This window comes from Danio rerio, chromosome 25 (assembly GCF_049306965.1).
Source record: "Danio rerio strain Tuebingen ecotype United States chromosome 25, GRCz12tu, whole genome shotgun sequence".
Classification (NCBI taxonomy): domain Eukaryota; kingdom Metazoa; phylum Chordata; class Actinopteri; order Cypriniformes; family Danionidae; genus Danio; species Danio rerio.
Genome location: NC_133200.1, coordinates 5,586,413 through 5,611,429, shown reverse-complemented (window position 1 = coordinate 5,611,429; position 25,017 = coordinate 5,586,413). Strand labels below are relative to the sequence as shown.

At 40.7% G+C, this 25,017-nt stretch overlaps 3 protein-coding genes across 17 annotated transcripts in view; all 3 read right to left on the bottom strand.

Annotated features, from left to right (window-relative positions):
- LOC100535104 (von Willebrand factor A domain-containing protein 5A) overlaps window positions 1–1,857 on the bottom strand; it is a 42,345-nt gene extending 40,488 nt beyond the window's left edge. For 7 of the 9 annotated variants that reach the window (XR_012400193.1, XR_012400192.1, XR_012400191.1 and 4 more), the window contains exons 1-4: window positions 1,265–1,829; window positions 636–838; window positions 333–555; window positions 26–192 (exon numbers count right to left, since the gene is read on the bottom strand). Coding sequence is in view for 5 of the 9 variants with exons in the window: in XM_073942711.1 (XP_073798812.1) it covers window positions 26–192; window positions 333–555; window positions 636–838; window positions 1,265–1,304 (633 nt within the window). In the remaining 4 variants the exon portion in view is untranslated. Of the gene's footprint in view, window positions 1–25; window positions 193–332; window positions 556–635; window positions 839–1,264 lie in introns of all 9 variants that reach the window. The other 2 variants (XM_068217481.2, XM_073942712.1) reach the window with 2 other exon arrangements.
- Window positions 1,858–4,485: 2,628 nt separating this feature from the next.
- On the bottom strand, window positions 4,486–21,993 carry LOC103909810 (von Willebrand factor A domain-containing protein 5A). Its single transcript, XM_009297745.5, has 17 exons — window positions 21,691–21,993; window positions 15,102–15,304; window positions 14,799–15,021; window positions 14,502–14,668; window positions 14,310–14,424; window positions 14,060–14,235; window positions 13,903–13,991; window positions 11,391–11,535; window positions 11,231–11,310; window positions 11,046–11,160; window positions 10,804–10,962; window positions 10,630–10,733; window positions 10,332–10,546; window positions 6,598–6,672; window positions 5,352–5,491; window positions 5,149–5,272; window positions 4,486–5,066 (listed from the first exon to the last, which is right to left on the bottom strand). The coding sequence occupies exons 1-17, from the start codon at window positions 21,725–21,727 to the stop codon at window positions 4,987–4,989; spliced, it is 2,247 nt and encodes a 748-aa protein (XP_009296020.1). The 5' UTR covers window positions 21,728–21,993; the 3' UTR covers window positions 4,486–4,986.
- A 1,728-nt stretch (window positions 21,994–23,721) lies between these two features.
- si:ch1073-340j19.1 overlaps window positions 23,722–25,017 on the bottom strand; it is a 34,429-nt gene continuing 33,133 nt past the window's right edge. For all 7 annotated transcript variants that reach the window (XM_073942688.1, XM_073942686.1, XM_073942687.1 and 4 more), the window contains 2 exons: window positions 24,817–24,940; window positions 23,722–24,736 (listed from right to left, as the gene is read on the bottom strand). In XM_073942688.1, coding sequence (XP_073798789.1) covers window positions 24,657–24,736; window positions 24,817–24,940 — 204 coding nt within the window. In that variant the 3' untranslated portion in view covers window positions 23,722–24,656. The remainder of the gene's footprint in view (window positions 24,737–24,816; window positions 24,941–25,017) is intronic.

Here is a 25,017-nt window from a genome sequence, read left to right as displayed (position 1 = left end):
ATAAACACATCAAGACACACAGTACCGTAGCCTGAGTGTGGTCAGAGCGGAGGAACACGAGAGGATCCAGAGTGCAGTTGGACTCTAGTTTGGAGATGGGCTTTGGAGAGCTCACGTGGACACTGAGAGTCAGAGAGTAGGGAGCTGCTCCACATACTGATGAAATCTCTGACACTATACCAGCATCTGAACCTGACACACACACACACACACACACACACACACACACACACACACACATACACACAAACACACACACACACACACACACACACACAGTCACACACTCTTCTCTCTGCTAATAAAGAGTGTGTCCACTGCTGCTGTAGTACCTTCTGGTGTGTATCTGGGGTTGAGAACAGCTGGCAGACAGAAGCGCAGTGATTGGTCGGCCTGCACAGCGAGCTCAGTGACATAGATGATGGTGACGGCAGCGTTCTGACCCGGCAACAGACACCCGACACTCAGTTTGAACACATCAGGACTCTTTGCGCTCTCTTCCAACAGAAACGCCTGCTGTCCTGAACTCACAGCATCATCATACTGATCCTTCGCCTGCAACACACAGTTTGGTTTGAGCCACAAAATAAAAATATATGCAAAGCATCATCCTACAGGTTTATATCTGGACTCACTGTCTCTTTGTCTTGAAGCTCTGCCACAATCTCCTGCTCTCCGATCTTGGCACTGAAGTGGCAGACAGCAGCATCAGCAGGCAGAGGGAAGACGAACAAGGCCTCCAGGGGACGCTGCTCCTCATTCACATACTGCAGAGTGGAGGAGACCGAGGCGACATGATCCTGAACCCGAACCTCCACTGAGATGCTCTTCAGAGGAACTGACACAAATACAGCACAACATCTCAAATACTGCAAAACATCACAAATAAAGCTGAATAACATCATAAATACAGCACAACAACATCACAAATTCTGCAAAACATCACAAATACAGCTGAATAACATCACTATAACAGCAAATGAAAATAATAAATATCGCAGAACAACACCAATCCAACAGAGCCCATACAACTCTTTATTGGACAAAATAATCTTAGACTAATAATCTAAATATCCTAAAACTTAATCAACCACCAAGTGTAAACATAGAAATAAATATAAATTCTAACGTTTATTGCAGTGTAATATAAAGCCGTCGCAGCAAACATACTTGTGGAAACAGCTTAACGTTAACACGTATTAAAAAAGAGATTAATTTATTTAAAACTCGATTACAGTGAAAGAAAGTATATGTGAATTCTTACCTGGCTCATTCAACCCTGTCAGAAGACCGCAGTTCACCATTCTCACGCTGTTTGAGGAACTGACGAGCTTGACCTATTTAAAATTCCTGACCTTACAATATTGCTTTTAATCTGACTCAAATCTTTACAGACCGACTTATTTAATGAGTAAACCAGTGTTTCAGAGAGTTTCAGATGGAAATATGTAGGCAGGAGATGAGTTGATTTCACAAGTCGTCGAAACACCTCATTCAGAAGACCGTTATTAAGTGCCTGTCTGACGATACCTGCGTGATTTTTAAACTCAAGCGCAGACTTGCCTCATGAATATTAATTACGTCAACTAGATGCGGCGTACCCGGATGTGCCTCACACCGTTCGTGATGCCAAAATAATATTCAAGTTTATAAATGTACGGCTGATTTTTATTTAAATAAAGTGGAGGTTCAGTTAAACCTTCCTCATAATCTGCAACAAGTAACAGTAAACAAGTGATTGTTTTCTTGGCTCGTTTTTCTCCGTCAAAATTGTTTGGGATTTAGTTCAGATCGAAAGTGAAAGTCAAAACACAACTAACATCACATCTAAACTGATAAAATGAGCTCTCGTGTAGTGTTTGTTTTCGGATGTTTTTATGTAACCGACTTTACTGTTCAATATTAGCCAGTTAAAATCTAACAGCAGTTTGATAAAGTGAGCACTACCTCCTATAATATTCTATCGAGAGTTTTTAACCTAAACTAACTATTACAACCTGAATACGTTTATTATAAAGACCTGACTCGACAATAGAGGACATACAGAAGCAGCAGCTCTCATTCCCTCTAAATGTAATACAGAAAAAACTGTCGACTGCTATTATAAATGTAACAACATATACTTGAAACTGCTGTAAATAGAGTCACTTCAGATATTTGTCCCTCTTAAAACATAATTTCTTGCTGAAAAATCACTGATAGATTCCAATCAAACTTAATTTTCAAAACAGCAAAAACACAGAATATAAATGGTTTTGTATGTGATTAGTTTCATTTAAATGACTAGAAAACATTATTATATCCACCTGTGGATAATCTGAATCAAATCTGAATCAAATCACTTCGAATAATAGTCAAATAATCCATACACATCCAGTATTTAATCATAGGATTAGATTAAAACCTTTAAGAATAAAAATTCACAGCCCACTAAGGACATCTGCTGGATACAAAGGGGTAAAGCAAAGCATAAACTAAAAATAAACCCATTTTTATCATTGGTCAGCGTGGACACTGTGCTGGATCACCTTTATTTCATTACCCTAATTAAACAAAGATACACCAGGATCCTCCCTATGCTATATTTCTTAGCTAAAGTTTAGTTAAAGGATCATCTTAAGATTTTGCTCAAGAAATAAATTTGATTCATACTTTACCACACAAGGTTGATGAGTTTCTGGAAAATGAATTCAATGTGCACTCCAGTGAAGAAATATAATAACCACTTTTATTAATAGAATAAAATCCAGTAAACAAGTAGAATAAACAAAGATACAAATAACAGAAACAAAATCCTTTACTTTATACTCAGTTGAGAATAAAGGGCCCAAGACATTCAGTTGTAGAAGTCAGAAACGCGCAGCTGGTTTGTATATTCCAGCTTTTTATATTTCTCATGCATAGATAAAGATCCACAAGTTGGACCGTATTCAGAAACAGCGTTCAATAAAAGGTTTCAGAAACAGTGTTCAGAAACAGGTTTGTAGAAACAGAGCATAGGTCATTCATAGTTTCAATTCAATTTATTTAAATAGCACGTTTCCAATTGCCACAAGGCTGCAAAAGGCAGCAATAGGCACATAATAGGAAAGAACATAGAAAGTGCACCAATAAAAAGAGCAAAAAAATTGAAATTTTGCCTAATTTAAAGATGCTACCACTGTTGACCACACTAAAGATTAAGAACAGGGCCGTTTTGAGCTTATAAGCGCATGAATGGCAATTTTTAGAGAGTGTAAAGGAAGAGAGGATTTCATTTTAGAGAGAAGGCGATGTTGGTAGAAACTATTTCCAACCACTTTTAAGATATGTTTATCAAATTATAAGTTCTGGTCTAATGTTATGCCCAGGTTACGTACTTGGGGTGATCTGAACTCCTCCAAGTTGCCCAACCTGAGGCGTTTACAGTCCGACAAATCAATGGGCCCCAATATAACAACCTGTTTTCTCCTCATTTAGAAATAAAAAATTCTCAGAAAGCCATGCTTTTACCTCCTCCAGGCACAGTGACAAGGAGTTCACAACAGAGGACTCATTTTCCTTTTTGAGTGACAGATAGGTTTGTGTATCGTCTGCATAAAGATGACAGGGCAGGCCATATTTTCTAAAAATAGAAACTGGGAGCATGTAAAGAGAGAATAGCGAAGGTGCTAGAATCGAGCCTTGGGGAAGACCACACATTAACTGTGCAGTGGAGGAGGAAAAGATACCAAATTTGACAGAAATCTTCCTGTCGGAGATGTATGACAAACTATTTCAGCACTGTACCCCTCAGCCCAACCCAGGACTCTAGCCGAGATAATAGTGGTTAAGACACAGTCATAGACACAGATGTATAACCTAATTAAATTATTCGTTTAAGAGCATGCTTATCAATTGAACAGTGAGTTCAGGGGCGGATTGGCCATCTGGCAAATGCCAGATAGGAATGGCCATTTTTAAAATGTGGGCCAGTCAGTTTTTTATTTTAAATTATTTATTTATTTCTTTTTATGTATCGTTTTACATGCAGGCAGCTTTTATCTCTTCCAAGATGTGAATATGATGATAATAGTAATAATAATAATAATAAATGTTAAGCATTTGACACTTCAGACAGCTATAATAAATAATTTGATGGGCGTTTTTAGCTGAAATTTTACAGACACATTCTGGGGACACAGAAGACTTAAATATGAAAAAGGGGGGTAACCTAGGTGCCCTTTAAGAGTTGTGCTTTTGCGCATTGGAATATCAGAATACATCAGTGATTTTTTGTGTCTCATATATTTAATGTCATCAGACCAATCAGACTTCACAACACAAATATATTCACCATTATACTCATATTTATAGTTATCATGTTTGGTATGATGAACAGGCCTTTACTCTGTTTTCATGGCAGACAATAATAAAGGACGACGCCAAATGTGCTGGTCTCGGCTTTTCCTGTAGTCGTCAGGTTAGTGGAATAAAAACAACATGAGGAAACACAAAGATGCTGAATCTGGATAACTGAGCTACTTTTATTCTTATACTTCAATTTGTTGGCCTGGAGTTGTGTATTAATCATTCTTTTCCATGGTATAAGCAATTGTTAGATAGTCATTATCTTTAAATAATTGTATAAAAGAGGGCTTAACGTTCAGTATCATGCTTGGTGTGAACGGGTCTGTTATTAGGTTTGTTATTGTAGCATCAGTTTCTTGAGCTTATCTGAGGCCGAAGCTCTTTTTTATTCCTCAAAATGATTGTCTTTTTGTAAAATAAGTCATTAATTATAATACATTGTCTCTTAATATTCAATAGATGAACCGAGAAATGAAGATACATAGCTGTTGTGTAGAAACAGGTTGGAGAGGTTTCATCTAATGATGGTGGAGGTCAGGTTCATTTAGGATTTGGTGTTGATTTGAGCAAATAAAAATCACAGATTAAATGTTTCTGACGCAAGTAAGAGATTAACTATAAATGTAATGGCGTCTGTTCTTTGGTCTTCCGATATCTTCAGATCCCCAGAGAGTCTTTGGTGACCTGACATCCGAGCAGGACATTACCCACACACACACACTGAGACAGATCGCCCACTGAAACACACACACACACACGATTTTAACATGATTTTCTTCATCATCTCTGAATGAATGTGCTCTAGAATGGAGATCTGACCTTTCTGAGAGGTGATCCACGCCGCTGCCTTCCTGGCCACAAACTGCCACTCCACCTGCTGCCCTTTTCTCCAGCCGTACAACCAGATCAGAGCCAGGAGAGTGGCCCACACTGACCCATCCACCTGTGCACAAACCATCATCTGATGCTGGACACTGAACACCACCATAACTGGGTTGCTGTTGTTTTGTCACATGTCTCACCTGTGCTGGTTTCTGATTGGTCAGCTCATCCTCTGTCTTCCCCAACACAGCAGCCAATGCGGCGTCCAGTTCCCAGCAGCCCGAGGCCTTCTGGAGGGAAACCAGCGGGAGTAACAGGTCCTGGGGAGGCTCAGGTGCAGCTGAACATCCACACAAACACAAACTTACATGAAGACCAGAAAACTAGAATTCACTTCCTGTGAGTTTTCATGTTAACTTTTGCCCCGCTGATGTTCATAAATGCAGTGGCTGAGATTTAAATTCTGTCACCTGCCTTGTCCACCATGTCTGTGTTGTCTTTGTTATAATATTTCCACACGAACAACCCAACCAACATAATCATGCACTTCAACATCTGAACAAGCATAATTATCATTGCTCGAACAATCTACAGCAACAGAAACCAAGTCAGATCAGGACAGATTCAAATTTGGAAAATAAGCGAAAACAGACAAAAGAACCAACAAACACTACTTTGAATTATCTGGACTGTATTTTAACATAATTCCTCAGCTAGAAAAAAACATTTCAGATAGGAAATGACTAAATATCTACAGTATATAATCACATACTGTAGTAGTGTATTTTAACCATATTGGACTTAAAAGAGAGAGATCCTATGCGAATCTGAATACATGAAGTCTCAACATTGACACACTGACTCAGGTCATGCGAAATGACCTTTTGAGGGCATTAAAACTCTTTCATTGAGAGGCGTTCAATGCATCCATATTTTTTCTATGGAAATTGACAATACCTGGTGATTGTGGATCATACATTTCTGGTGGAGGACGATTTACACCTTTTCAGGTGTGACAAAATAATCAAGAACACATCTAAAAGAATTAACAAGCAAGAAAAGCTGTGGAATAGGTATTATTTTGTAAATAATAATAATAATAATAATAATAATAATAATGATAATAGAGGTTTAAGTAAAAACAGGGTCATGTGGTCTTTTACAAGACAGTTTGCTATCAGCTGATGTCTCTGGGTTCAATTAAGTGTACTGAATAATTGTTTTAAACATGATGAATTTATCTGATAAGCAGGTTGAGCGGCAACATGAATAAAAACCAAGGGGTACAGAGAAATAGCCCAGAACAGGCACATACAAAAAAACTACAAAAAACACCTTTAAAATAACTTTACTGTGTAAACTTCTTTCAGATGAAGAAAAACAATGGCATAAAAGGAAAAAAAGGTAATGGTTAAGGTTGGTAATGGATGACTTTAAAAACCTTACCTTTATAAATAGAACAATCATCATCATAATCCAAGTCAATAGGAGGACCAATCAAATAAAGCGTTTTCATCTGACCTACAGCGAGAAAAATCAGAGGTCAGGACAGATTCAGACTTGGAAAAATAAGCAAAAACTGACAAAAGACCCAACAAACACTACTTTGAATAACTAGACTGTATTTTTGGCATATTTTATCATGTAGAAAAAAACATTTCAGATTGAAATTGTCTAAATATGCATATAATCACATACTGTAGTGGTGTACTTCTACCATACTGGACTTTTGAAAAGAGATATCCTATGTGAATCTGGATACATGAAGTCTCAATATTGACACCTTGACTCAGCTCATGCGAAAGGACCTTTGGAGTACATTTAAGTCATTGATATTTTTCATTGAGAGATTTTGAATGCATCAATATTGGTTTCATTGAAATTGACAATACCTGGGCCCGGTTTTTCGAAAGGTTTGATCCGGATAAAATTGATCTGGATTTAGTAATCCTGTTTTTGCGATCCTTCATAATGTAATCCAGCATTCTTTTTGAGCCAGATTTTCAAAGCAACATTGGAATGGATCAGTCTAATGGATCAGATTGGAACTTTTCAGGATCACTTAATCTGGATAACCAGTGCTCAAACAGGATAGCAAATAATAATGCAGAACTAAAGATATGTAAAGAGCAGCAAGTAGAATAGCCAGTGTGGGGTCAATATAAATTTATTTTTATTTGAAATGAAAACACACTCACACACATTTAAAAAATAAAACTACATTTACATTTAGTCATTTAGCAGACGCTTTTATCCAAAGTGACCTACAAACTAAAAACAAGAAAAACCCCACCCCATCCTCTTCCTGCTCATCTGAGACCTACAACACAAACACTGTACATTGAGGTTATTTATAACAAGTTTTAAATATAGATGCATTGAATAAAAAAAAAAGACTTTAATGTCAAAACCTCCACAATAATTTCAGTCTCGAGCAGCTTGTCTGAGCGGATCTCAAGTCTGGCCTTGGTTTGCTGCAGTTTGGTCAGAGTCAGTTGTTCCTCTGCCAGATGAAGCTGTGCTTCTGCCCTTTCAGTCTCTTTTTGCAATTGATGAAAGTGATTTCACAAATCAGTCATAGCCATTTTTTTTTAAAATTTGCTGCTCTTTACATATTTTTAGTTCTACATTGTGATTTCCTATCCTGTTTGAGCACTGGTTTTCCAGATTTAGTGACCCTGAAAAGTTCCTATCCGGATCAGATTGATCCAATCCGATGTTGTTTTAAAAAACTGGCTCAAAAAGCTGGATTACGTGATCACGGATCGCAAAAATAGGATTACTAAAACCAGATACCATAAACCAGATAAAGGCTGAATACGTTAAAGCCTACCTAATCACTGTGGCCTGACGGATAAACAAATACAATTAAAACCTTATGAATGAATAGGATATCTTGTAAGATACTGCATGATCCAAATACAGCATTATTTGATACATTTTTTAAGTTTTCATTACATTTTGGGCATGAAATCCACGCTGAATTCACCATTCTGATGGGATCAGTTTAATCCAGATTTTCTGGATCAAAGTGATCCAAATGCTACAAAAAAGATCTGAAAAATCCAAACTAAAGGTTTGATCCAGATCAAAACCAAGATTGGATTACGTGATCTAATCTGATAATGTATTAAATTTTTTCTTTTAAAAAAAACATTTTCAAGACTTGATCCAATCCCTAATCCAAAATCCTAATGGATTACTTTTGAAAAACCGGGCCCAGAAGGGTGGATCAAGCCTGGATTTCATGCCTAAAATGTAATGACAACTTTAAAAACGTATCAAATAATACTGTATTTGGAACATGCAGTATCTTACAAGATATCCTATTTATTCATAATCGGTTTTAATTGTATTTTTTGTTCATCCGTCAGGCTTCAATGATTAGGTAGGCTTTAACGTATTCAGCCTTTTCATTACATTACATTGGTGATTGTAGATCACACATGTCTGCTGGAGAAGGATTTACGTCAAGGAAGAAAAACAACAACGTTTTCAGGTGTGACCAAATAACCAAGAACACATCCAAAATATTTAACAAGAAGCTGTGGAATAGGTATTGATTTTGTGAAAATAATAATAATAACAGAGTTTTAGGTAAAAACTAGTGTTACGTTGCCTGTTTTACAAGACTATCAGCTGATGTCTCTGGGTTAAATTAATTGTACTGAATAACTGATTAAATCAGAAAACCACCTCACATGACAGCGCTCAGGACCTACTCTCAACATAAATAAATCCACGCAAAAATTTGAATAAAGGCCTGCGCTTAACACAAATTGAAAATTTAACAAAAAAATTGATCAGATGACGTTTATTACTTTTTAATGCCCTTAAAGGGCACCTAGGTTACCCCTTTTTTCAGATTTAATATAAGTCTTTTGCATCTCTAGAATGTGTATATAAAATTTCAGATCAAAATACCCATCAGATTTTTCATTATACCTTTTACAAGATGCTGTTTTATACTGATTTCCAGGAGGGGGTGGTTTTGTTGTACTGCGCCTTTAAGACGAGTTTATCCCGCCTACTTTTTCTACATGCCTCCTCCCTCAGCTGCGTCAGACAACAGACAGACTTAAAGGAAGAAGGTCTCACGTAGCGTTTGTGAGATACTACAGTAAGAACTAACCTTTACTAATCAGTATTGTGAAGTTGCATTGATGAGTCACACACAATATCGTTACAAAGTTAACGCATGCACACACGCACACACGCACACACGCACACCGCAGATGACACACACACACACACGCGCGCAGGCAGGCAGACAAACAGAGCGCGCTTAGCCTAGTTAAGGCTAACCTCAAGTACTGTGTGGATATCTGTTATGCTAATGTACAAAATAAACCTGATTTAACTTCCACAAACCGGGATTGAAGCGTCTTCTTTTATAATTGTTCTGACACGCGGCTGTGCTGATAAAGTAAAGCTGAAGTAAAACGCTGTAATTAATTACACACATACTCTGTTTTAAAACACTTTAAACATGTGAAACTTACTCTTAATCACATTTGATGATGATTGCTGATCCTAGCGAACAGAACAGACCTCTTATTCCCGGTTGCTTTGCGTATGTCTGCCTGGTCTTGTTGACATATACACGCGACTACCGGAACATGTTAATGCGCGCAGCTGTCAATCAATTCGGTGGGCGGGGGAATCGCACACCTACGTAATGGTGCGATTGATTTGAAAACAGCTCCAATTGGCCGACCCTTTTTTTTGTAGTTAAATTGAAAAAAAAAAGGACTGGGTGTGTTCATATCACGCCAATATGACGGTCTATACACAATACCAACACACAGATCTGTCCAAACAGCTTGAAAAGTAGATTTTTTACCATAGGTGCCCTTTAGTTTTGGCTAATTTTATTTACTACCTTTTACCACCCTGCGGACACCCTGGAAGCGCTATGTAAATACTTGTGCGACCACCTTTGTGCTTCTCTCCTGACCCTGAAAATACAAATGGCTGAATCATAGAAATGCTGGACTTAGATTGTGTTGGGAATCGAATCGAGATTGCAATCTTTTAACGATTAATATTACAGCCTTACCATAGTACTGTATGTAGTAATGTCAATTATTTAGTCACTGGCAGAGCACTAAACATTTGACATCAAATGTAGACATTAAACAGTCAAGTGACAACAAAGCAGATTCAAGCAGAGCACTAACCTTGTGTCGGCACTCTTCTCCGCTGCAGGGGTCCTTTCACAATCTGTTTGGTGTCTTTATTAATGCCAATGAAGGCTGTATGAACACTGCTCACTCCTGCCTGAACACTGAGCTTCATTATTGAGCTCCTGAGATTCTTACTTTCAGCACTAGATCTCTCCTTTTGCTCTAGAGAACGGATCAGGGTTCGAGCTGCCAGCTGGTGGACGACCAACCTGCAGAAACAGAAGTAGAATTTGCTGATTTAGAAAAGCCAACAACAGATGTCACTGAATTCAATGTGATTCTAAGTGTTTACCCTGTTTCCTCAGTTGGTTTGATGCAGAAGTGCAGCTGGTTTGTCACTGGTTGATCTTTAAGACTGTATTTGATTGTCACTGATCCCTCAGAGCCTCTTAAACTCTGTAGAGTTATTAGACAGTTTTTATGATCGAACAAATGAGAGACACTAAAGTATGGTAAATCCTCTCACCTTTCCTTTAAGTTGGGCATAAATGAGAGTCCTTTGACCATGGAAGAGCACATTGATGGGTGGAGAAACTGTTTCTGCAGTAACAAGCATTGGAAGTTTCCACTTCACTGAGATATTAGACACAGCGGGGTGAAGAGCAAACCTGAGGGACTCCATCGCCTGATACAGTTGGACGAGAAAGAGACATTGAGTCATGTGACTAGGAATCATCCGTGTCTGTGAAGTCCAGTGGAGAGCTTTACTTTGGGCTGCATGCGCTCTCTGCCTGTGATGAACTGGGCATGACCTGAACCCTCTCTGGCCAATCCTGTGATGAGGGCGGTGCTTGAACCTTCACCAATCCCGAATGAGAAACACCTGGAGACACAAGAAACACTGTTACTGTTAGCCATGAAGATCTGAATGATCAAAACCAGCAGAACTTTACCTGTGAGAACGAGCGTGACTTTTCACCAGATCCAGCACCTCTTTAGTGTTTCCTACTTCTCCATCAGTGAAGACGAACAGCTGAAGATAGAAAAACATCAGATTCACAAGTCATGTTTATACTTTTACACCAATATCAATGAGTAGTTGAGGTGTTGAACCTGTCTGGGGTGTTCAGGGATGCAGGGCTGACTGTAGATGTGTGCTAGAGGCTGTAAAATCTCTGTGCCGCACATGTCTGCTCGCATTTCCATGACTCTTTCAAGAGCCTGATCCATTGTGTCCTGACTGTACTCAACACTTTTACTGCAAAGACAGAAACACAAAGTCACCTTCTCACCTCTCACTCATTAAAACGTCTCAGGTTACGTATGTAACCATAGTTCCCCGAGAGGGAACGAGACACTGCGTCTAACCAGAACGCTAGGGGAACACCTCTTTTGTACGCGTCTTGAAGCACATGTGAAATCAATCTAATGTAATTAAGCAGGGGTCGTCAGACCAGAGAGTATAAAAGCCTGTACTGAGCATTCAGTATCAACTTCGAATTTGCTTGAAAGAAGTAACAGGCAGAAGAGAGTATGGCGGAATACGCAGTGTCTCGTTCCCTCTCGTGGAACTATGGTTACATACGTAACCCGAGACGTTCCCCTTCTAGGGAACTTCAACACTGCGTCTAACCAGAACGCTAGGGGAACGCAATACCCACTAGGCCAGACTCACTGCTGACTGTGAACGCACACTACGCAGTGAGAATACAGGACCCTGGTGAGGGGTCTACATCGAGTTGATAGTGACGCACAAATGTATGTGGAGTCGACCATCCTGCCGCCAAACAAATGTCAGAAAGGGCTGAGCCCGAAATAGAAGCTTTGGAGGCCCCGACAGCCCTTGTGGAGTGGGCCTTAACAAATTTAGGTGCAGGGCGTCCAGCAGCCTGATAGGTAAATGAGATAGTCTCAACTATCCAATTACTTATTGTCTGCTTATTTGCCGGACTCCCCCTTTTTGAGGGTCCAAAGCAGACCAGTAACTGTTCACTCTTTCTCCAGTTGATAACCCGGTTAACATATGTATTCAGAGCTCTAACTGGGCAGAGTAAGTTTAACTTCTCTTGGTCCGACGACTGACATGGGGGCGGGTGAAAGGCCTGTAGCACAGCAGGTCTCGCCACATGAGTGGGCACCTTAGGCACGTACCCCGGTCTGGGATAAAGAAAGGCTTTGGACATGCCTGGAGCAAACTCCAGAAATGAAGGTGCAACCGACAAAGCCTGGAGGTCACCAACCCTTTTTAAGGAAGAAATAGCCAATAAGAAAGCTGTTTTTAGTGTCAGAAACTTATCTGACGCCTCCTGCAGTGGCTCAAATGGGGGAACAGAGATGCCCTCGAGCACCAATGTTAAATCCCATGTCGGTACCCTGTGTGTGCTGACAGGCCTTAGCCTTATGGCTCCACGAAGGAAGCGATGAATTAGCGGATCCTGTCCTAGTGACTCATCATCTAGGGGAGAACGGTAGGCCGCTATAGCTGAAACATACACTCTCAGAGTGGATGCAGCTAACCCAGCAGACAGGCGATCTTGGAGAAATTCCAGCACTGAGGCTACCTGGCAGCTGACTGGGTTCAGCTGGTGTTCTCTGCACCAAGCTGAAAGAGAGCCCATTTTAGGGCATAAAGCTTCCTTGTGGAGGGAGCCCTGGAGCTTAGAATGGTCTGAGCAACCTCGGTTGACAGTCCATACTCTATGAGGTGGGCCCCCTCAGAGGCCACACCCACAGTTTCCACAGGTCGGGTAGGGGATGAAGTATCATTCCTCCCGCCTGGGACTGAAGGTCCCTGCTGATGGGGATCTCCCACGAGAGACCCGCCAGCAGGGCTATAAGGTCCGAAAACCAAATCCTGGTAGGCCAAACCGGGGCTACCAGCAGTAACTCCTCGGAAACGGAGGACGCCGCCCTCCCACGAGGCGCAGAAGAAACCGCAGAGCGTGCTTCTGACGCTCCCGAAGGAGGATTAGATCTCATGGATCCAGAGAGAGAAAGGACAGAGTCCGTCTCCATCTCATCCGCCAGATCTAGCTGCGAACCCCACGACCGAAGTCGACGCTCAGCCTCAGCACGAGCGGGACCCAAACCGCGAGGAGCGTGCGCCACAGGAGCTTTATTAAAGAACTCTCTCCGACTACGCAGCTCTTTACGGGAGAGAACGTCACAGTGTCCACAGTCAGCATTCTCAAAAGCTGCCAGGGCACGCTCTTCTCCCAAACACTCTAAACACAAATCATGTGAGTCACCAGCCGTAATAAAGCGAGGGCATGGAGGCACACAACGTTTAAAGTTTTTCTCTGCCATACCAAAATAAAAAAGTAAGTTGTCAGTTTTTTTGTATTTTGTGTATGCAAATCAGTAATGAAAGTTTACAGAAAGAGGGTGTATTTTCACGTGCGTGCTTCTTGAAAGCAAAGAAGTTGATACTGAATGCTCAGTACAGGCTTTTATACTCTCTGGTCTGACGACACCTGCTTAATTACATTAGATTGATTTCACATGTGCTTCAAGACGCGTATAAAAGAGGTGTTCCCCTAGCGTTCTGGTTAGACGCAGTGTTGAAGTTCCCTAGAAGGGGAACTAAAGTTATTTATAGTTTGATTTTTTAAATGCAGTGACTAACGGGAAGAAAGACTCAAAGTCAGATCCAAATCCATAGATGTTGAAGTAGCATCCCATGGGCAGACTCTTCAACAGTAAGAGCAGAGTGTCCTGCAGAGAGACGTGAACAGAAATTTTAGTGTCTCATCTAAATACAAAAGTGAATCTTTAAATCTTACCTTTGCACTTTCAATGCGGTGCTGTGCTTCTTTTCCACGATGCATCATGTCGTCCATACTGCCTGATCTGTCCATCACAAAAACAAACTCACGTTGAGTTGCCATTGATGACATCACTTCCTCTGGAAACTCTGTGTACAAACTAATCATGACCACAGGGTTTCTCATTAGAGAGCCTGAAACAAGAGAATAAATCAGTAAAAACTTTACCACACAATCCCATAATTCCAGATTTCTGTGCAGCTCTTACCTGACGGTGCAGTGGCCACTCCTGCCTCCACTACAGCAGAGGGCTGATGGGTGTCCTGATAGTACAGGAACAGCTCAACATCCCTATCAAACATGTGACCAGGACTCAGATTCACCTACACACATAATAAAGACACATGGATAAACCTGCACTGTTCACACATCCACATAAACACATCAAGACACACAGTACCGTAGCCTGAGTGTGGTCAGAGCAGAGGAACACGAGAGGATCCAGAGTGCAGTTGGACTCTAGTTTGGAGATGGGCTTTGGAGAGCTCACGTGGACACTGAGAGTCAGAGAGTAGGGAACTGCTCCACTTACTGATGAAATCTCTGACACTATACCAGCATCTGAACCTGACACACACACACACACACACACACACACACACACACACACACACACACACACACACACACACACACACACACAGTCACACACTCTTCTCTCTGCTAATAAAGAGTGTGTCCACTGCTGCTGTAGTACCTGCTGGTGTGTATCTGGGGTTGAGAACAGCTGGCAGACAGAAGCGCAGTGATTGGTCGGCCTGCACAGCGAGCTCAGTAATGTAGATGATGGTGACGGCAGCGTTCTGACCCGGCAACAGACACCCGACACTCAGTCTGAACACATCAGGACTCTCTGCGCTCTCTTCCAACAGAAACGCCTGCTGTCCTGAACTCACAGCATCATCATACTGATCCTTCGCCTGCAACACACAGTTTAGTTTGAGCCACAAAATAAAAATATATGCAAAGCAGCATCCTACAGGTTTGTATTTGGACTCACTTTCTCCTTGTCTTGAAGCTCTGCCACAATCTCCTGCTCTCCGATCTTGGCACTGAAGTGGCAGACAGCAGCATCAGCAGGCAGAGGGAAGACGAACAAGGCCTCCAGGGGGCGCTGCTCGTCATTCACATACTGCAGAGTGGAGGAGACCGAGGCGACATGATCCTGAACCCGAACCTCCACTGAGATGCTCTTCAGAGGAACTGACACAAATACAGCACAACAACATCACAAATACAGCAAAACATCACAAATACAGCTGAATAACATCATAAATACAGCACAACAACATCACAAATACTGCAAAACATCACAAATACAGCACAATAACATCATTAATAGAGCACAACAACATCACAAATACTGCAAAACATCACAAATACAGCTGAATAACATCACAGATACAGCACAACAACATCATAAATACAGCAAAACATCACAAATACAGCTGAATAACATCACAAATACAGCACAACAACATCACAAATACAGCACATAAATACAACGTCACTTTTAAAACTCGTGTATAAACGGCCTGACTGGAATTTTTTTTATTTTATAATCATATAAATCCTTTTATAATTATTTATTAAAATACTTATTTAACTTAATTTGTGGGTGACAGGATCAACGACGACATTTATTTCAAGGCGGTAAGACTTAGAGTAAATATTTAGGTTGTTTACTAAAATATATCATTTAAATAGTTCATGGAGCTGAATGCAGTAAATAGTCTGTATAAAAAAGGTTGAAAAATAAACCTGAGCAAACAATCTGGACTTTATAACCAGATTATTTAACAAAAAATGATAATGCAGTAAAACATGTGTAGGCTTTAAATAAGCATGATGTGTACAAGATATCGAGGGTATGAAAAGTGAATTGTTTGTTTTGATATTTGTGAATCGGTGATTGTTGTCATTCGGTGAACTTGGCGAATCGTGTCATATCGGTGTCGTCATCGCAGCTCCAGCAGTCGCTCTTCAGACGCTGCACCGGCTGAATCTTGTTGTCTGATCTTGGAGCGCTGTTGCGGTACTTTGATGCTACATGTGACAGTCACGTGGTGTCGGTGCAGCATCAATCCGGACAAGATTTCTAACCAGCATGCACCGCTTTAAGACAGATTTCGATCAATCTGCGAAGCCCTGCATGAAGTCGAACACACCTCATGCACATCAACACGCAAAATGCCAGGTGTTAAATCATCATTTTAAAAGAAACGCCTCATGCTCGTTCGGATGCTGATCTTTTTTCTCTCCTCTCACCCATTTCACCCACATCGGCAGACCGCCAGTTAGGTTGCGGCCAATTTTCAGTAACCTTCAAAAACACAGCCAACATTCAGTCCCGCATCCTATCATTCACAGAATTAACCCTGGCATTTTCACGTTATACCGAAGTCATTTGTTCTGTTTTTCCCCCACAGAAGGCGTGAGCTCAATGATTATCTCGCGATAGTCACTGAGCTCGCGCTCTCATACGGAGGCTCCCATTTCTATACTTACCACCGACATTTTTCTGCTAAATGCGCCATTCACATTTCACAATGGAACCAGACCCCATTCTGGGGAGCCATAGACACCAAACTCCATAATAAAGTCTTTCTCGATTGCCGCAGTATATCTTGCGCCGTCTGCCAATCCACCACCCACCCCACCGAATCATGCCCATTCATAAATCCCATCCCTCCTCCCCTCACAGAACCAGCCCAGATCTACCAGTTACATCCCTTTAAACCCAAATATTCCGCCCCTATTTTCTGATCATCACTCTTCTGTCCCAGCCTCTGCCAGCCCCTGCACCGGCTTCAACAGCGGCAGGTGCTGGAGACAGAAATGTCCTTTCTTGCATGTTTGCAAATTCTGTGACGGTGGCCACAACTGCACAATATGTCCAGGGAAAAAATCTGTAAATAAAAATGCTAGAAAGTACCTATCGACTCTATGTTTCTCGCCTAAGATCGGAATTGTTCCAACATCCCGATCCCAAATTCACAGAATTTCTATCAGCGGGTCTGTCTTCAGGTTTCCATCCAGGCGTCATTAGCCTCCCCTCCTTTAGCCTTATTTGTCCAAATCTTCAGTCCGATCTCGCCGAACCTGACGTCGTTGATATTTTAATCAAAAAAGAAGTAGACAAAAATGTCATGATTGGCCCTTTCTCGGCACCACCTTTCAGCGTTTATTACGTCAGTCCTATCGGGGTAGCCACTAGGAAATTCTCAGATAAAAAATGGCTAAAAGTCTACCTTTCCTTCCCGCATAACTCTCTATTTCCTAGTTTCAACAGCCTCATCCCTCTTGAAGAATTCGCAATAAACTATCACAACATGGACAAAGCTATTTCACTAAATAAAATCGCGGGTCGCAGCGCTTGGATGGCTAAAGTTGACATAACATCCTCCCGGACTTCTGGCACCTTTTCGGCATTCTTTGGTGAAAAAAATAATAATTTTCAGTCCTCGTAAATTTCAGTTGCAGAAGTAGTCCAAAGATTTTTGACACCCTGTCGGAAGCAAATACACTACGAAATCCCACACCTAATCCACCTACTAGATGATTTCCATAATTATCTCACCACCCAACGCTATCCCAGCCACGCACCTTTTGACAGTATCCGAAGAAAAAAAACGCCGGTCCAAGCACTTCAATCGAATTCTTAGGCATTAAATTAGACTCCAACAAATTCCAAGCGTCCCAACCAAAAAGAAAATTGATCGAACAATCCTGGTAGCTTCCTACTTATTAGACAACCCAACCTGTTCTAAGGGCGAGCTATTATCAATTCTCGGCCATTTGAATTTCGCAATGCGCATAATTCCCCAAGGCCGCTCGTTTATTTCTCATCTCTTATTTCTCGTGTCCTCAGCTCACGGTCTAGAGGATCAAATATTTATCGACGACAGTAGCCAAAATGAACTTTGTTTATGGATATTATTCCTCAAACAATGAAACGGTCTCTCCCTTCTTTTACAGCGACTTAATGCTCCCCAGCAGACTTTAACTTAATCACTGATGCTGCCCCGTCAATCGGATTCAGAGGTTATTATCAAGGACGCTGGTTCGCGTCCACCTGGCCGCCCCAGCTGTTAGACCTGCCGCAACCACTAAAATCATTGGTGCTATTTGAGCTTTATCCACTAGTCGTTGCTGCATCCCTATGAGGAAAAGAATGGTCCGCTTCCTGCATTATAATTCACTGTGACAATGAAGCAACCGTTCACTGCATTTTCACTGATTTTGACTTCAAAAAATTCAGACACTTGGCACCAGAGGTGGATCAGTTTCCAATTCAAGTCCCTCCTTTTTTCTGAGCAGATATTTCAATAGATCATCCTTTAAAAAATCTGCATGGAGCCTCCCTCGACTTTATCCTCCAAGCAGTGGTGCCTAGAACCCTACAGTCATATTTAATAGCATGAAAAAGCTTAAAAACAATCCACGCATGTTTTAATATACTGTTTCTCGATTTTTCCCTACTTACCATTGATACTCACCTCTTACACACCTCTTACATATCCTACCTCACAATTATCAAAAAACTCCAGATCATTTCTATCAAAGGCTATTTGGTTGGAATTCAATTTTTCCACAAACTAGTTTACAGTTCCCATGCACCTCACATAGATAATTCTCAAACAGCCCTTCTCTTGAAAGGCATCCGAAGGACAAGCGCCAGACTCCGAATGTGATCGCGCTTACAGGGGGAGGAATAATCAGCGAGTGGCAGGTGGAGCTGCTGGGGGAGGCATGACCAGCCAGCTGTAATCGTGGTTATATTTAAGCACGGTATCTGGAATTAGCCTGACTAATAAACACAGTGTGTAATAGAAAGGGTCCAGAAGAGTATATTCATGATGGTAAATCAATGTATAAAGCTGCTTTTTTGAAATACATTTGCGACAAACATAAGGTATGTAAACCAGAGTACCATAAAGAATATACATTTCATAAATTAATAATTTGATTCCCCAGAAAGAGAGTGCTAATTAGACGTCACACTCAAAACGCTTAAGCACAGCTTGACTGAGCTGCTTGGGTAGGCATTAGTACCAGCCAGTTGTTTTGACAGCTATTTGAGCGCTGTATCTGTGATTAACCTGTTTAAAGTGCCCAATGTCTAAATGAAAAGGTCAATTTTATTATTTTCAGAGAAATTAAACCGAAGGAAACCCTGCTGAAAAAAACAGCTTAAACCAGCCTAGGCTGGTTGGCTGGTTTTAGAGGGGTTTTGGCCATTTCCAGGCTGGTTCCGAGCCATTTCCAGCCTGGTCTTAGCTGGTCAGGCTGGGAGATGACCAGCTAAAACCAGCTTGACCAGCTTAGCCAGGCTGTGAGCCCAGCCAAAACCAGCTATGTCCAGCCTAAACCAGGCTGGCCAAGTTGGTTTTAGCTGGACATTTTCCATGCCTGACCAGCTAAGACCAGGCTGGAAATGGCTAGAAACCAGCCTGGAAATGGCCAAAACCCCTCTAAAACCAGCCTGGTCAACCAGCCAAAACCAGCCAACCAGCCTTGGCTGGTTTAAGCTAAATTTTTCTGCAGGGAACTCAGACCTTTCCATATTTTGTAGATTTGAGGACACTTTATTTGTGATAAACATTCTGAAAGTGTCCCATGATGAAGAATAAACCTGTAAAAGTGATCATATTATTTATTATTAAAAACATTTAATTCAATTAAAGGTCATATGACCTGCCCGTTACCAACTACTACCAAGTAGCCACTGGTAGGACACCTGACCCACCAGCCAGTAGCTAACTGCCACCAACCAGTCACTGGCATGATACCTGAACCACTAGCCAGTTGCTAACTGCTACCAACCTGTCACTGGTAGCACACCTGACCGACCAGCCAGTTGTTAATGGCCACCAACCAGTCACTGGTAGCACACCTGACCCACCAGCCACTTGTCAATGGCCACCAACCAGTCACTGGTAGCACACCTGACCCACCAGCCAGTTGTCAATGGCCACCAACCAGTCACTGGTAGCACACCAGACCCACCAGCCAGTTGTTAATGGCCACCAACCAGGCTCTGGTAGATCACGTGACCCCACCTGCCAGTTGTCAACTGCGGTGTCATGAGAAATCGGGCCCCCCCTGCAATTGAGTCTGCTCATAGATATATACACTAGATATCGCATAGGGACCCTGAGCATGCGTCAATAGCGCCGCCACATTGGTACAGTGCTCCCAGGACAAGATCATAACGGAGATTGATTAACAAACTAATCGCTCCCTAGCCGTCGGTTTGAGAAGTGAAAGCAGGAGAGGAGGTGTGTTTCAGAACACGGATTAGATCAAATTTAACAGGGAAAGTGGATAGTACATTTCCGAACACACACACAAGCTTTTTGTCAGGAATGCCAATGCAGTCAATGCAGAAATACGAGAAAAACGTTCTCCTAGTTCATGTGTCTGCCGTCAGAAATAGTGTGTTTGTGCTGACAGCCTGTCAGCAGGTAAAATAGATTAAAACTATTTTCCTTCCACAAACACACTATTTCTGACGGCAGACACGTGAACTAGGAGAGAATTTTTCTCGTATTTCTGCATTGACTGCATTGGCATTCCTGACAAAAAGGAACTAAGAAACTCCTTAAAACTTCTATCAATGTAGAAAAGTTATGTAAAATTATAATTTTCGTAAATAAAAAAAATAATAATAAATTACATACTAACATCCAGGAAACTCCCGATCATAGATATATGTGTGTATGTGTATTTCTCTGGCTTTGGATGGCCAAAGTCCTCCACTACTTTGGTCCCGCATTCATTTCAAAGGAGCGCTACCCTGTTCCAAAATGGCGGCTCTATTAACGCATTACTTCCAATAGACAACAGCAGGGTAGGCGGCATCTAATGTATATATCTATGGCAGGTCATGCTTCCCGACAGTTTTTTTTTTTTTTTTATGATCAAACAAGGGTGTACAGAGTTATACATAAAACAGTATACAATGGAATTAACAACAAAAATTATGTCGAACGCTTTGGTATTACTTGCCAGGTCACGTGACCCGCCACTGAAAGCTCCTGCCAGCCAGTTGAAGATTGAACCACTACTGCAGTAAGAACTGTCTGACTGTGCTTTGATTTTTGTGAGCTCTGTCATTGCGGGAGTACTGCTCTACGGAGGCTCGTGGACGCACGTCTGCCATACCCGCAAGAGCCACAGAAAACGCTCTCTGACAAATCGTGCAGTTTGGTTGATATCAATTTACCTGGGGGGTTTACCTGAAGAAGCATCTACCGTTACTCTCTGTAAAGACTTGACAGACCCGCCCTCCTCACAGGACAAAGACCAATCAAACTTACGATGACGTCAAGTATTACCCAATCAAAAGTAGGAAATGAGGCATCTACATAAAATGCGTGTGGAATGATTTGCATATAAGCTGCTTTCCAGGAATGATGACAAAACCAAAACCCGCCCCGTATAGCTTCAAAACGGGACGATTCCGTATTTAACGGGACGGGTGGCAACCCTAGTCCCGGTGTGTACTAATCTAAACACGTATCAAAGAGTTAGAGATTACTTTATTTAAAAGCCGAAAACAGTAAAGAAAGTTTGTGAATTCTTACCTGGCTCATTCAACCCACTCAGAAGACCGCAGTTCATTCTCACGCTGTTTGAGGAACTGACGAGCTTGACCTACTTAAAATGATTTGAACTCAAAATATTGCTTTTAATCTGACTCAAATCTTTACAGAGCGACTTATTTAATGAGTAAACCAGTGTTCCAAAGAGTTTCAGATGAAACTAATATTCAGGCAGGAGATGAGCTGAAGTCGTCAAATCTCTTCTGCACCAGAAAACCGTTGTAGCAGTCGATTCTGTTTCCTTCTGGAATATCCAGTTCTCCCCTTACGAAGAACAACACAACTGGATGTACGGAAAGCGAAAATGGACATAAGTGTTGGCAATGCTTTCTTGCAATGCCAAAGTAGTAGAAAACAGAAAGTGAACAGCGGACGGGGGACGGGGGAGGAGGGCGGTTGAGGAGGGGGATCGGTAAAATGAGGTGCAGCTGTTAGAATATGGTGTAACACCTGATAAGATTTCAGATCAGGTGCCGCATCCGGAGTGTTCCGGGACAAATTAAGCTTTTTTTTCCTCCTTTTTTCTTTTTTTCTTAATGCTTGAACAGTAACAGAAAGGCATTAATACTTTTTAGAATTACAGAAAAGACTGAGAAAACAATCAAATTGCATACATTCACAATCTTTCCATCCTCGTTAATAATACAACATCTATGAATAAATAACAAAAATGAACAAAAAATAAATGCTACAGAAACTTAAGTAGCAGGGGAGTAGAAGTTCTCAAAATATGAAACCAAAATCCTCTAATGATCAATATAAATATCTTGCTTTTTGTCTTTTCGTCTCTCTTAATGTCTTCAAATGCATCACAAGATCTTCTTTAAACACCACTAGTCTTGGGGGAATTAAAAAAATGACATTTATGAATATAGAATTTTAATAATGACATAAAATTATTCATTATATAAGATATCTTTATATCCTTAAGTTTTAATTTTCTATCTTCAGATCAATTATTTTGGGATTTATCGTTGAATATTTTATTTGTTCCTTCACTAGGTTAACCATTTGCAATGATATATTCTTAAAAATTGAATCATATCTTTTAGGAAAACAACTTATTTGGTATTTTCAACAGAAAGCATCATGATGACTCAACAGATTTCCTAAATTCAGCACAAACTAAGCCCTGCGCGTTGGCCTACAGTTATGTTGGTCCTTGTCATTTTTAAGGTCAGAAAAATACAGAAAAATACCATGAAATTAGATGAAAATAGAAAAGAAAATAATTTAACATAAAACAACAACACACTGTGCAGACATCAAACAGACACTCAGTAAGGGGTTAAATAAAGCCATATTCTAGAAACAAATCCTACAATTGTTTAGCTCTTCTCATCCTTCATTATTAATTATTAAAGCTTCTAAACAGGTGGAAAACTCCTTTTTAAACAAACAATTGAGGAGCCGTTATTTAAAATATTGCATTCATGGATGAGGAATTTAAGTAAAATGAGTAAACAGTCTACAGTTAAGTCATCTTCTTTGCTGTCCAAATGTACTCCAAATTTCACAATGTCCCAACAAATGGAAGGAAACCTTAAAACATATTGTTTTATCCAGTTGTCCACATCAGACCAGAAAGGATTAACCAAAATACAATGAAGAAATGGATGTTCAACAGTTTCACTACTGCAGAATTGGCAAACATCACAATCTTTTTCTCAGAAACTCCTTTGCAGGGTAAACATACATCATTTTAAAATGTAGATCTTTGTATTATGGAGGAAGAGGAAATGGCAAATAATTGCATTTCATTTTTTTAAACTAAATTCTTATTAAAAGGTTGGAAATTTTTTTGTTTGTTTAATAGAGCCAGGATAGCATTCCTGTATAAGACACTTTCTAACAAACGTAGTTGTACATTTCTTGTCGTCTGCAAACCGTTAGCGAACACGCTTCCTGACTGCCTCGCGTTGATGTGGCGTGATATCTAAATTTAGGCCTCTTTACCACACAAGGTATCTTGATGAGTTTCTGGAAAATGAATTCAATGTCCACTCCAGTGAGGAAAGTTATTAAAATACACGTTTAATTAATAGAATAAAATCCAGTGAAAAAGTAAAATAAACAAAGATACAAATAACAGAAACAAAATCCTTTACTTTATACTCAGTTGAGAATAAAGAGCCCAAGACATTCAGTATGTAGAAGTCAGAAAGTGCGCAGCTCGTATATTTCAGCTTTATATACTGCTCATGCATAGATAAAGATCCACTACTGGGACCGTGCTCAGAAACAGTGTTCAGAAACAGGTTTGTAGAAACAGAGCACAGGTCATTCATAGACACAGGTGTATAACCTAATTAAATCATATGTTCAGGAGCATGCTTAGCAATTTTCCTAATAATAAAGGACGACGCCAAATGTGCTGGTCTCGGCTTTTCCTGTAGTCGTCAGTTTAGTGGAATAAAAACAACATGAGGAAACACAAAGATGCTGAATCTGGATAACTGAGCTACTTTTATTCTTATACTTCAATTTGTTGGCCTGGAGTTGTGTATTAATCATTATTTTCCATGGTATAAGCAATTGTTAGATAGTCATTATCTTTAAATAATCGTATAAAAGAGGGCTTAACGGTCAGTATCATGCTTGGTGTGAACGGGTCTGTTATTAGGTTTGTTATTGTAGCATCAGTTTCATGAGCTTATCTGAGGCCGAAGCTCTTTTTTATTCCTCAAAATGATTGTCTTTTTGTAAAATAAGTCATTAATTCTAATAAACTGTCTTTTAATATTCAATAGATGAACCGAGAAATGAAGATACATAGCTGTTGTGTAGAAACAGGTTGGAGAGTTTTCATCTAATGATGGTGGAGGTCAGGTTCATTTAGGATTTGGTGTTGATTTGAGCAAATAAAAATCACAGATTAAATGTTTCTGAAGCAAGTAAGAGATTAACTATAAATGTAATGGCGTCTGTTCTTTGGTCTTCTGATATCTTCAGATCCCCAGAGAGTCTTTGGTGACCTGACATCCGAGCAGGACATTACCCACACACACACACTGAGACAGATCGCCCACTGAAACACACACACACACGATTTTAACATGATTTTCTCCATCATCTCTGAATGAATGTGCTCTAGAATGGAGATCTGACCTTTCTCAGAGGTGATCCACGCCGCTGCCTTCTGGGCCACAAACTGCCACTCCACCTGCTGCTCTTTTCTCCAGCTGTACAACCAGATCAGAGCCAGGAGAGTGGCCCACACTGACCCATCCACCTGTGCACAAACCATCATCTGAAGCTGGACCCTGAACACCATCAGCACTGGGTTGTTGTTGTTTTGTCACATGTCTC